At 36.5% G+C, this 13,207-nt stretch overlaps 1 protein-coding gene across 1 annotated transcript in view; it reads left to right on the plus strand.

Moving 5' to 3' along the window:
• ARHGEF3 (Rho guanine nucleotide exchange factor 3) overlaps window positions 1-4,347 on the plus strand; it is a 29,367-nt gene extending 25,020 nt beyond the window's left edge. The window contains exons 9-10 of the mRNA XM_009639325.2: window positions 2,012-2,198; window positions 3,160-4,347. Of these exons, the coding sequence (XP_009637620.1) occupies window positions 2,012-2,198; window positions 3,160-3,506 (534 nt within the window). The 3' untranslated portion in view covers window positions 3,507-4,347. The remainder of the gene's footprint in view (window positions 1-2,011; window positions 2,199-3,159) is intronic.
• Window positions 4,348-13,207: the final 8,860 nt, after the last annotated feature.

Below are 13,207 nucleotides of genomic sequence, written 5' to 3' on the forward strand. Positions count from 1 at the left end.
AAGAGAAACCATTCTGAGATTTCCCCCCCCCCCCCCCAAGGTTGAATAGAAACAATATGAAATTTTGAACAAACAATGAAGAAACCATCTTTTTCTCATTAACCGAGCTTATGAAAGTTTAATTAAAAAACCTTAACAAACAAAATAAGCAGGATTCTAAATGCATTTTTCAGCATTGGGAGAGCTTCTATGTAGCATGTTTATGCCTACAATAGAAGAATCATGTTTTACTATACGACTGAGATGGAAAGATGAAAGGGATGCTGTTTTCTGGTTCACCTGATAAAAATCAGGCAGGTGGTTAATGTGTAGCAAACTAGCGGGCAGAAACTGGCAATTTCAATCTTTCTGGTGAACTTTATTTATTCCATCCATACTATCCCTACCTTTCTTTGGTAGCATAACATTAAGTATATAATTAATTATTTTCAAATTATGAACAGTATTTAAAATTCCCCAGCATTTTTGGGAGGTTTCCACGCTGATGTATTCCTTGACTACAATTGACAGTGTGGGATATTTTTATGTTTGTGCATTTTTTTGATTTGGGGTGAAAACCAGATCATTTATATTTTAATGTTATCAGGCTCCTTTTCACACCTGCTATTACAGAGTATTAGCTTTTGCAGCAAATAAGAGATCTTGCATTGAAAGGAGTTTCATATGATTTCCATTAAAATCAGCCATAATAAAGCTTTACATTATGAAGAATCGGCAACATTTTGTGGATCATAATTTGAAAATTGAGTTTCAAAATAAACAAGGTTATTTTTGCTGCACATTTAGAATATTTAAAAAAACCCAACAAAACCAAACCCCAACCCCACTTAACAAGCAAACATCCATACCTGTCTGTACCTCAAATGTTTGATCTCATACATTTTTGCTTTCTTTCATATTTCACTCATATGAGAAGGTACCCATTTGTTGAACTTGCAAACTGAAACACACAATGGATAGATTCTTTACCGGACTCTGCATAGAGTCGCTGTTAATGCAAAAGATGGACAGCACTGTGGCATAAGGAACAAACAAAAAGTTTAGGTGTGTGCCCTGCAAAGACTTAGCAAGGCACAAGTGGAAGAAAATTGGACTATTCATGGGTATAAAATGAGGCATCTGTCATGGAAAAACATAACTAAGATGGATTTTTTCAATATCAGAAGACTGCCAAGGCATATTAGGAAAGCTTTCCACTATAATTACCTCTTCCATTGTAGTTTTCTGAAAACATGAGCTACTGGAAGATGGGACAGTGAGCTAAATGGATCAGAAGATCTGTCGTGTGTTAAAACTGCGAATAACGCATCTATTTAGCTTTAGAGTCAAAGAAGCGTTACTTGTGACTGAGAAGAAAATTTTGGCAGTGAAAAACAAAAAATTATTTTCAGTGAATGATACCAAGTGAAATAAATCTAAAATTTCCGTTTGCTTATTATTGGAAGCCACTGGAGATCGTAAAATGTGTGGAGTAACATAATTTAAAGATGATAACAGGTGACTTGTGCCACCTAGGAGCAAAAGTAATTTTCTGAGCTTCAAAGAGCTGTGGTGAAGCTGATTGTGAGCAGCATGTGAATTGTAAAAAGATTGCTCGTAACTGTTCATTGAAAATATTCGGATGAATAAGATTGCCTGTTTCTTAGTAACACAGGTGGGAGAGAAAAGTTAAAAGTGGGTGTCAGAAAGAAGAATGCGTATGAACATGCTGCTGTAGAGACAGCTTTGAAATGTCATGTACATTTCAAGGCCTCAACACAAAAAGATTAATTAGGATCATGACATAAGAAACTTAGAAGAAGATAGGAAAATAATTTTAGAAGTTTTTTAATTGTTGTATTTATGTACTCACATACTATTGTGCCATAAGACGTTTAAGTAGTGGGAAGAGAGAAATCCTAATTTTAACTGTTGAAAACACAAGGTTATAACATAGAAGAGTTTAAATAAATTTGGTTTAATGATGTTCTAAATAAGGAATAATGCTTTATTATTTATTAATCTTTAACAGAAACTGCACGTCTTCCTCTTTGAAGAAGTGTTGGTGATTACTCGAGCTATCACCCATAATGAACAGCTCTGCTACCAGCTGTATCGGCAGCCAATTCCAGTGAGGGAGCTTGTGCTAGAAGACTTGCAAGATGGAGAGGTGCGATTGGGTGGATCCATACGTGGTGCATTCAGCAACAATGAGAGAAGTATGACTACACCTTTTTTTATTTGCTCAGATAGGACCATTATAACCTTAAGACACCTGCCAATGAGACATCAGAATGTTTTCTCTAAAATTCACATTATCTATATCCAACATCTTGATTTTTATTTCAAACTGTTTTATTATGTTGTAACTTGCCTCGTTTAGATTGTTTCTCAAGTTCACTGTATTGATAGTGGGATTTCTCCACACAACTGCTTCTGTACTGAATTGAGAAGGGGAGAATATGTAGAATGTACTGGCAAAACCACAAAGTTATAAGCAAGTGTGTTTTGAAATCTTAAGCTTTAGCTTTTGTGACTTTCCTTGTATTATGGAGGCAGATTGCTATTCCATAACTAAGTCTTTCAGCTGACAGATAAGTAATGCAGTGCTCAGTGTTAAGACTGCAGCTATTCATGGTGATGTCAAGAGGTAAGAGTTAATGTCCTTCTAATTAAGCATATCATAAAGATGCTTGTTTCTGTTACAAGGGTCCTTTGAATCACACTTCTCTTGTGAAAACTTTGAGGGTTTTTTGTGTGTATTCGCTTTATTAGCGAAGTGAATGGAAGAGAAGAGGCAATCTCCGGCAGACAGAAGGCACAGTATTCAATGAAGGTTCTAGAAATCTGCTTTGCAGAGAAGTAGGAGGAAAGGCATTGAAGTGTGGAAGGCTTAATCCTTCTGATTCACTTAAATCTTTATGGGTAGCTCATGTGTGGCAGAACCAAAATTGCTTAAATCAGCAATAAGAAATTATTAGAAGTGCTTGTGGTATTCTGTGTTCTTGCCCCACGAAACAAGGGAGATACCCAGACTCTTCTCTCTGGTCTGACATGGTATTGGCAGGAAAACACCTTAGTCAAAGACTTTGCAGATTCTGTTATTTAAATATAATCTTTGATTATAAAATCCATTCAGCCAAAGCATTCAGGGTTTTGATAATGCATCATTTCTTTCAGTCAAGAACTTCTTCAGAGTCAGCTTCAAAAATGGATCCCAAAGCCAGAGTCACTCACTCCAAGCCAATGACTCCTTCAACAAACAACAGTGGCTTAACTGTATCCGCCAGGCCAAAGAAAAAGTTACCTGTGCAGGCAAAGCTGGCATGCTGAACTCGGAAGCACATTTTCTTTTGTCACCAAATGGAAGCAGAGTACCCCAAGGAGAAACCACGCTCGAGCAAATGGACCAATCAGACTGTGAGTCAGACTGTAGTATGGACACCAGCGAGATCAGCATTGACTGTGAACGTATGGAACAGACAAACTCTTGTGAAAACGAAAAGCAAATAGAAACCAATGTTTGACAAAAACTTACAGTTCATGGAAGAAAATCTGTCTCTTACCTGTACAGTATTTGCATTCCATACATGGAAACATTTGGAGAAGCACTTTTAAAATTTTTTTGTGACAATGTCAATGCAGTCTTTCTTGTATTCGTACCTATGAGTGTAGTACTGTAACTGCCGATCTGTATAAGCTGGAATCTCTTGCAATTCATGTCCCGTGATTATATTCCGTAAACGTCTAAGGTGGATGAAAGAGGTACTTGACCAGTTATTCTCAATGTCCTGCTGTAAACAAAATCTCTAAACTACTGTTTATATGTGCATTACATAAAGAATCTTTTCATAATTTTTAAAGTATTTTATTGGCCCTTTCATGGGGCAGCTGAAGATGTGGACCTAATATGGAGTTTCAGGATGGGGGATCAAGAGCGTAAGTTTTCATAAAGACACGGAAGGAAAAAAGTTTCTTGGAGAAAAAGAAAAACATCTTGTAGTAACCTATCTGAACTCTTGCAGTGTTAAATCAACAAGAACTATAAACAACGGGCCATGTAACCAGGAACCCTTTGGGGATTAATTTTTCAAAATGAAGCACTGTCCTAAGATCTAGCAACCAAACTTATTAAAATCTCATCAGTTTAAGTGGTGAGCATAGTCCTATGGTTTATTTAGCTAAGCATGTAATGCTAAAAATAATCAACTGGGGAAAACCAAACCCAACCAAACCTCTACAGCCAGCACTGAATTAAATGAAATGCTGAGAATACTGGGTATTTGTAAATAAGCTTGTAGTTTGCTTTCAGTGCCACATATATATATATATAAAAAATCCCAAACAGGATCTAAGAACGGAAAAAAACTTTTGCTTGTGAATAGGCCCTCTTCAGCATTTTGCACTCCACTGACCTCCACTGTTGGTTTTAAACACCACTAAACTAATGTTAAAACATTTAATTTTCTGTAAATGTCTGTTTACAATTACATGTAGTTGGGTTTTAAACTAAGTGACAATTTTATATAAATGGTGCTCTACAAATACCCTTTCGGATTATGTAGAGAAAGTGTAAACAAAAAGGGAATTGCTTTTCCTTTAGGATGTATTACATCCTTTATAGTTTTCTCAAGTTTTGTTTTAAAAGTTTTTGTTGCATTTAATCTCATGCTGTAATTGGAAATGTTACTGTGTTTTCTGGTGGCTGATTTAATCTACTCATTATGATGAGAAGCAGATAAGTCACTTAAATGCAGTCTAAACCAGTTCAAATCCTGTTACTTTTTCAGGAATCCCTGGGTAATATTTTATTTCTTAGTATAAGAAATAGTGCCAAGCTCTGAAAATTATATATTAATGAAATTAAATGATCCTTGATATTACACAAGATAACCTGTGCAAAGTACTCGTACCAACTGAAGTAGAAAAAATGCTAAGTTATTGCCAAAAACGTTTTTCTTGTGTTCTGCAAGTTTACAGAAAATAGTAAATGTCAAGTATCTTACATATATATATGCTGATGCGCATTACAGAAATCAGTGTGACAAGATGATAAACAATATAAAACAAGGTATTTTTATTTTTAAAGAAAAAAAAAGTCATTTTTACCCTATAGAACATATTTCTGTATTTATAGTTTTTAAAAAAAGTAAATTTTCTGTTTCAGGCTTTGTAATTTATTTCAACTGCTTCATTTTTAAAGTTGAATGAGTATGCCAGTGAAGATGAGAGAAAGGAAAAATTTGCAGAAGAAAAGGCATAGGAAAGCATACTAGATGATGAACCACTTTTTATGAAACCTGTTCAGCAAAACGTTTAAAAAGAGTGGAAAGCATGTAAAGTGTTCAGATAGAGAAGGAATGAATGAATGTGTGTATTGACTTTTTTTTTTTAATAATAGCCTTAAACTTTTCTGGAAGCATTTCAAATAAATTACGTTACACCACGTTGATTTTTATTTTGTTTGGTGGTTTCTGCAAGATGACTACGAAAAGATTTCAGTGGTGCACACAATAAACCTTAACATCTGTGACCAACTCTTATATTTGGTTCTCGTGGAAGTGTTGCATATTTGGATTTAATTTTCTAGATACAAAACAATAATGAAGAAACAAGTTACTGCACTCAATTCAGCACATTCCCCAAAGTTTTATATAATGAATTTAGTAAGTAGGTGGAACAAAAAATTAATATCCTGACATCAGTTTCTCTCTCCTGATTCCTTGTGGGGCACATTTCTGCTAAATAATATTCCAAAAAACTGAGAAGATGAATTTCAGGGCATGTAAAAAGCCACCAACCAGCCAGCGAATCTCAGATTCATTTACATTTGTGTACTATCATCTAGCATCATCTTTGACTTACTGTACTGCAAGTGTTCCAGTTTTGCTTTGTAGTTGACATGCACTTAGCAACTTACTTGATGTAATAAAGCTTAATGATGTTGTTTTCAAATCATCTTGAGGAATAAGAGAATCCTATTATCATTCTGGACTTGGTTAGCTTGTTTGGCTTCTAGCACTTTTAAAATGCCACTGGTTTTGAAAGAATGAGTTTTGATTGGGGGGAAAGGGGGACATGGACAATAAAATGTACCAAAAAGGATGAGTAAAATGTAAAATGCTGAATGCAAAGAAAAGAGGAAATATAATATAAGTAAATATGTCAAAGTGATAATCATGGTTAGCGATCCAGGTGTCAGAAGAACAGTCTGAGAAGTTGCAGCAGTGAACTGGCACGCATACTGCAGCCATGCAGCACGTGTAGGCCACTGCATGGTTCTTATGCATAAAATTGCTTCTGATTTCTCAGGTCACCCACCGTTGCATGTATAGTGCTTCCACTAACGAGATACTTCAAAGCTGTATAATCTTCATATTGGATCTCCGAAGGATCTTAGAGCACTCGTGTCTCAGATGGAAGAATAGTGCCATGGCAAGAAGGTGAACGAGAACAGGTGGAGTGCATAAAAGAAAGGCAAGGGGCAGTGAAGAGCCTGAGGTGTCGAGGGCTTCTGAAATCACCATGAGAGTATGGCAAAATAAGGAGAGGACTGCAGATGCTGGATGAGTTCCAGCTCCTCTAAATCTGAGGTATGAGTACTCTGGATCTAGTGATCTGGGAGAAGAGCGAGTGACGAAGCATCTTGTTCTCAAGACTAGGAAGTCTGGTGTGACACTTTCAGACCTTTTTGACAAATCTTACCAAGCTGTTCACAAATATTCCCAGGAAGAGCAGACAGTCAGTGTAGTCTTGGCTTGTGGAAAGATCTGATGAACCAGAAGTAATAAAGGTAAAAACATAGATTATCTTGACTGACAAAGAGAGGTAAGCAAAGAGAACACCCTTGAAGTCTTTGAAATACATGGGTTCTCCGAGACTACAAAAGAAAATTTAACTCTGTGGTCTTTGGTTCCCTAGATTTGGTCTGCAGCACTGAAAAGAACAACACAAGGATGAAAACCTGTCTTCTGGAACACAAAGGTCTGCTAGGAGACAGCAGGAGCACTTAATTTAAAGTCTGTGAAGCTCAGTACCAGGGAATCAGTTCCTGGAATCTGGGTAAAAGATAGGCCCGAAGTTGAACTCCAAGGTAGACAAGGTATTTCTCAGTGGTGACTTCTATTCAGCATGACCCACCTGAACCAGGGAAACTGCCTTAGGAATGCCTCTGCAATAGTGAGAAGCAGGTTTCTTGAGGCATCACAGAAATTTCTAGAGTTTGAAAGATACATCAGAACATTTAGACATCAGTTTAATCAACTGCTGTTTTCAAAAAAGTTGATGTTTTATGGTGATGGTGTCTGGCACTTAGATCCTGGGAATCAAGACTATCTGTGAAAAGAGCGAGAAACTGAGTTCTACACATATGGAAGAAGGTTTGAATATGGGGTTCCAGTTCCAGAATGGACAGTTCTCCCTTATTTAATGCATACTTATGAATACTGATTTTAAAATACTGTAGTCTGTTCTACAGGTTGATGCTGCCATCTACTGGAAATAATTGTGTCTTTTTAGAGCTGATTTTATTACTTTAAATTTTAACTATTTTAAGATTTTAAATGTATTAGTAACTATAAAATGAAAGTCAGTATTTTAAAAAATACAAGTACATCTTTTCAGACTTTTACCTGTGGATCACAAATTTGTTAGAAAAAAAAGTACGAGGTGAATTTCTGCTACTAATCCCTGGCTTTACAGAGAGAAGTCGAGAATACTTCCCAGTTTGTCTCACCTTTTACTATCATATGCATGTTTCCTCCATGGCTGGTAAATGATACTTAACCTCTTTCCAAGTGTGTAAATTAGGTTTTGTGTCTGAATTTTCTGAAGGTGCCTCTCTTTGCATGGTCTACAAAGAAAGTTTAATTGTACAGTTCTCCTCTTTTTGATCTCCTGGCACCTAAAGTTTAGTCAGCATGAATACCCTTGCTCAAAATTAGCACTTAAACATTTGAAGAAATGAGATTTGTTTTGCATCACTGGAGTAACTTGTGGAAAGTAAAACAGTAATTTCTAGTTATTTAAATTAAAATGTAACAATACGCTCAGACAAAACAATATTTTGTATTTCTAAATTTGCTTTCATAAAAGAATACCAAGGTAATGTCTGGAGCAAGCACCCATGTTTGTTCCTTGAGCAAGGGGCCTTATGCAACACTCCCTTATAAATGTCTTTTATTTTGTAGCTATTAATCTGATCTAAATCCATATTACTAATGTATTACATATAATCTGATTTCAGAATCAAAGGGATCTGCAGCTGCTTTGTACTTGGGTGGGAAACCACTTGGTGCAAGCCAGGGAGTCGTGGTTGAATGCTTGGCAAATACCAGAAACCACAGAAACCAGAAACTAGAAAGACAGTAAGGTGACAGATTTTATAACTTTTTTTACTTCAGAGTATTCAACTGATCTCTTCCTATAATTTTTCACTGAACTTCTGTTTTGTGAATGGGGATTCTTGCCACCTGTGTTACTGATGTAAGGATATTTAAGATTCACGGTGGTACAGTGATCCAGAATTGTTACATCATTTATCAAGTAGTACTTAGTAATTTTTGTGATGATCTCTCCCAGTCTTATGTTAATTAATACATGAAAGAATTTTGTACAACTGCAAAGATGTGTCTTTTTAAAGCAAGTGGTACATTAGGAAAACATCTTTGTTTGTTGTTCGGTAAATGAGGAAGACTTCTTCATACATTGCATTTGTTATGCTACACACTTAATGATGTTTATATTTCTCAATATTGAACATGTCTAAATACATTGTAAACATATGCTTTAGCGTATTTTCCAGTATTTGTTGTGAGAGAAAGCAGTAGTAAGCATAATTCGCACAGTTACAGGGTAATTTTAGTAGACAGTAGTTTCCCCACCCTGTTGCTTTTTTTTGTAGTTGTTTCTTTAGTGCTTGTTGAATTTATTGGAAGGGTTCTATAATAGATCCATACAAAATGGCTCCATTCCAGAATTACTGGAATACAGTGAAGTTATGCAATTTAGACTTAATGTTTCTTTTGACGTCTTTGCAATCTTACTGTCATAAGGTTATTCGCTGTCTGTGGATAGGTCTTCATCTAATGTGAACACCATGTCAATAGAGCTATGATAATTCAAACAAGGAAATAAATGTCATGTATATATACATATAAGTATGCTAAAATTATGTTTGCCTAAATTAAAAAAATCATATACACTTACTATATCTATACATATTAACCTAATGGCTACTGGAGGACCTAATTTTCTTTTGAAAATTCTTTCAACCCTGCCCAAAAGCATAGGTACATTTTTCAGTAATTCTTTTGGAACAAGAATAGACCATATGGTTGGAAGGACCTACATTAAATAAATGTGAACCTGTTTATGGAAGAAATTTGCCTTACCTAACTTTAAAAGACCAGTTAAAGAAATCCCACAGTGTCCCCAAAGAATTTCTTCCTGTACTTAACTTCTATTGCTAGACAGTTTTTTGTAACAATTAACCTAAATCTCCTCTGATACAACTTAAACCTCATCCCAGTCACCAAGGACACAGAGAATGTTTCCTCCTCTGCAACAACATTTTCCATATCTGATAACTGCTTTTATTTATCCTTTCCCTTGTAGACAAAACAACACCATTTTCCAGTCTTTTCTATGATGGTTTAGATTCATGCAGCACAAAACCATCATTAGATACATTCCCAGAAGTTACAGCAAAGAAAATAAGAGTATGTGTGAAATGAGAGTGAGGACACCAACTTAGCCGAGTACTATTACTGCTCATTTGTGAATGCAGGCAAGCCAGATATGATCAAATCCAAACACTGATCAACTGAACTAGTTGTATATTGAAGACGTACACAGCCTGGAAGTGATTTTAACAGCTTTGCCAATTCAAGCTTACCAAAACAGGTTGACATGTTTGGAGATGTATAATGGATCAACACAGACTTAAGTAACACTAGAGTGGTATTTCCATTTTTTTTTCTTGTATATGGAAATTCTATTTGAATGAGGTAAAGCACAGAAATGATAATATATCAACTCATCTGTAATATTGTCTTTACCACCACTGAATCCTTGTTAGAGGCAGGACATCAAATTCTCAGGGAGACAGTATTAATTTATCCATAGGTTGAACACTGCATTTGTGGGTTTTATTACCTCTGGATAATTGAACACCATGTTTCTGTAATTAGACAAATGTTTCGTGTTATGTTTCTGTAATTTATGTAAATTATAGTTAAAGATACTAATTACCCTATTTAAACTTGGCTGGCTCCATGTTGTGCTTTAACCCCAGCTGGCAGCTCAGTCCCATGCAGCCACTCGCTCACTCCTCCCCAGTGGGATGTGGGAGAGGATTGGAAGGGTAAAAGTGAGAAAACTCATGGGTTGAGATAAAGACAGCTTAATAGGTATAGCAAAAGCTGAGCACACAAGCAAACAAAGCAAGGAATTCATTCACTGCTTCCCATGGGCAGGCAGGCGTTCAGCCATCCCCAGGAAAGCAGGGCTCCATCACACATAACGGTGACTTGAGAAGACAAACGCTATTGGTTCGAACGTCCCCCCCCTTCCTAATTCTTCCCCACAGCTTTTATTGCTGAGCATGACATCATATGGTCTAAAGACTTCTAAGAAGAAACTAATAATTATTAGCTTATCTTCTTGTAACACCCTGGAGGCCACCATTAGTGCCAGACCATTTGTGAGTTGGTAGGTTACTTATACTTTCTGACTTAACAGGTAATCTAAAAAGAGATCAATACAATAAAATGGCTAAGTTGAAATGCTTGTTCCTTGCATAGGAAAAACTTCGCATTTAAGATTGGTAGCTGCTTTTGAGATGGTGATATAAATAGCTGCAGTTATCAGGATTTAAGATAATTTGTATAAGCAACTAATGGATATATGTGTTTGTTCAACATCTACAACACTAATATACTTTTAACAAAGAAAACAAATTGAGGGTTACTTGTAAAGCTAAACAGTCAGCATTCATATTTCCTAGGCGCTGCACGAACTTTTCAATTTAGTGCATTCCTCAGAGCTGCCAAAGAAAGGTCTTTGCTATCCTTAGTAAAAGAGCTAAAATTCACCATTATATTTTGAATGTGAAATATCAGTGTGGCTTTACTCTGAGTTATGCAGCTACTGCACTTGTGACTGCTGATAATTTACACAGCAAAGAGTTCAACCTCACACCTGAGGTAAGTAACATGGCAATGAATCTGAACTCACAACTACCAGGTAAGCACACAGGAGATTCAATAAACTCTGTAGATGAGTTTTCCTTAGACAACACTGTTTGCAATTTCTACAACTGAAATTATAGATCTGTGATTTCAAACCCATGAATTACCTTGCCAATTTAGGGAAGTATTGGATTGAGCATGCGCAGTAGATTTGATGATGATGAGCAGAGAAGCTGTAACATTTTACTCTCCCACCACGGCAAGAAGCTACCTCACCTGCTGAGATAGAAAGTGATAGGCACGATGGGTTTTTAAAATTAGGCAATTAACCATTTTAATGCTCTGTGATGATCTTCATTCTGTTCCCTATCAATAATTACATCAAATCATTCGCTGAGTTGGGTTTCACGTGTTCACACCCTTCTTTTACCTTGCAGGAGGGATGGCAGAAGTGAATAAATAACCTCCTGAGTCTACGCTGGCCTCCAGTGCAAGTGTAGGATGGACAACATGAGGTAGCGACACCTCAAGTACTGCAGAGGAATCCAACAAAGCTCATCTGTGAATACCCAACAACTGTGTAGATGTGATAGAATTTCATTATTTATTGTTTTGAAATACCAGTTATTGGCATTATATTTAAAGCCTTGATTTTCCTTAAAAGCTGATTTACATCCATGATCACAAGGATTAAATGCATTCTCATTATTCTTTTAATTACAGAATATAGAACAGACTGAACAACGATCTTGTGACAGAGGAGTAATTTAAATTAGCACCTTTCCACATTTTGCTATATCACACTTAGGTCCATAAATACAGCATTATGTTTTCTTTGTAGGTAAACAAAACTTGTAATAGCTTTGCGTTATTATTCAGCTCTGGTACTGGAAGAAAAAATGTGTTGCACATAACCATCCCAGCATACTCCCTCTTTAGTTTCCTTAGCAAATCTAAGCTCATCCTGACTTAGTGTCAATAGCAACAAAGCCATTTACAGCATTTGGTTTCATTGCATTTGAAAAATGGTACTCTTTGTATGTAAATAATGGATTATGTTGCCTTCAGTTAATCCGTAACTCTTTATCCTACTGATGAGACATTAGAGTTGTTTTATTTTTTAAAAAGGTCAAATAGTTCATTACTTGCAGTTTTTTCTTGTTGAAACTTGCTTGCAATTTGCAGTTTTACAAGCCACGGAACAGAAATTGCTATTGTCACTTACATACCCTTACCATAGAATCTGTCTTTTGTCACAATCCTAGAAGGGCACTCAATTAAACATATAAAAGAGGATTAAATTCAATGAAGATACGTAATTAAACACATAAAAGTCTTTGCAATAACACACATTTCCTTTGCAGTTTAAGATTCTGTCCCCCAAAGGTGTAACAAACCATATTGTTCATGTTTTTAATTGATTCAGTAAGAACTGTATCTTACATTGTCTTTGTACAGAGATGTCATTACTGTTTTAATTGGAATTAGTCCTTACACTAAAACCACATTACTGTAAGGACCGAAAAATTTTGTGTTCGTAACCACACACCCCCACTAAAGGGAAGATGGGGGGGGGTGGGGGTGGGGGAGGAAAGGTTATTTGGCGCTGTTCTAATTCATTATGAGATTATCTAAGAATTAAAGTATATTAGAACTTTTGCCCGTCCTTCACAGCTAATATTTTTTTTTTCTTCAAAGGGGAAATGTTGTCATTTTGACCAATATCTTGAACAACTTTAAATCCGAGATGAAGTAAGAGCTGGCACTCTTAATACGCAGCTGCTTTTTGTTCTTGGGAGTTTCTGGAGACGACTTTTTAAGTAGCTCGGCTGTTTGTTTTGTTTTGTTTTGACAACGGAGCGTGCTCTATGCAGCTGGATCTTTATCCTGCAAGATGCTGATGGCGAAGCGTCACTGGACCCGAGTATTGCCGAGGGGTCCGTGCCCGGGCAGGGCTGAGCCTGCCCAGCGCGCTTTCAGCCCCGCGTGCCCGTCGCTGCCTCGATGAGCGCCGCGCCGCCTGCCCGCTGGAGACCGAA

The sequence above is a fragment of the Egretta garzetta genome, unplaced genomic scaffold (assembly GCF_000687185.1).
Source record: "Egretta garzetta isolate BGI_Z169 unplaced genomic scaffold, ASM68718v1 scaffold215, whole genome shotgun sequence".
Lineage (NCBI taxonomy): Eukaryota > Metazoa > Chordata > Aves > Pelecaniformes > Ardeidae > Egretta > Egretta garzetta.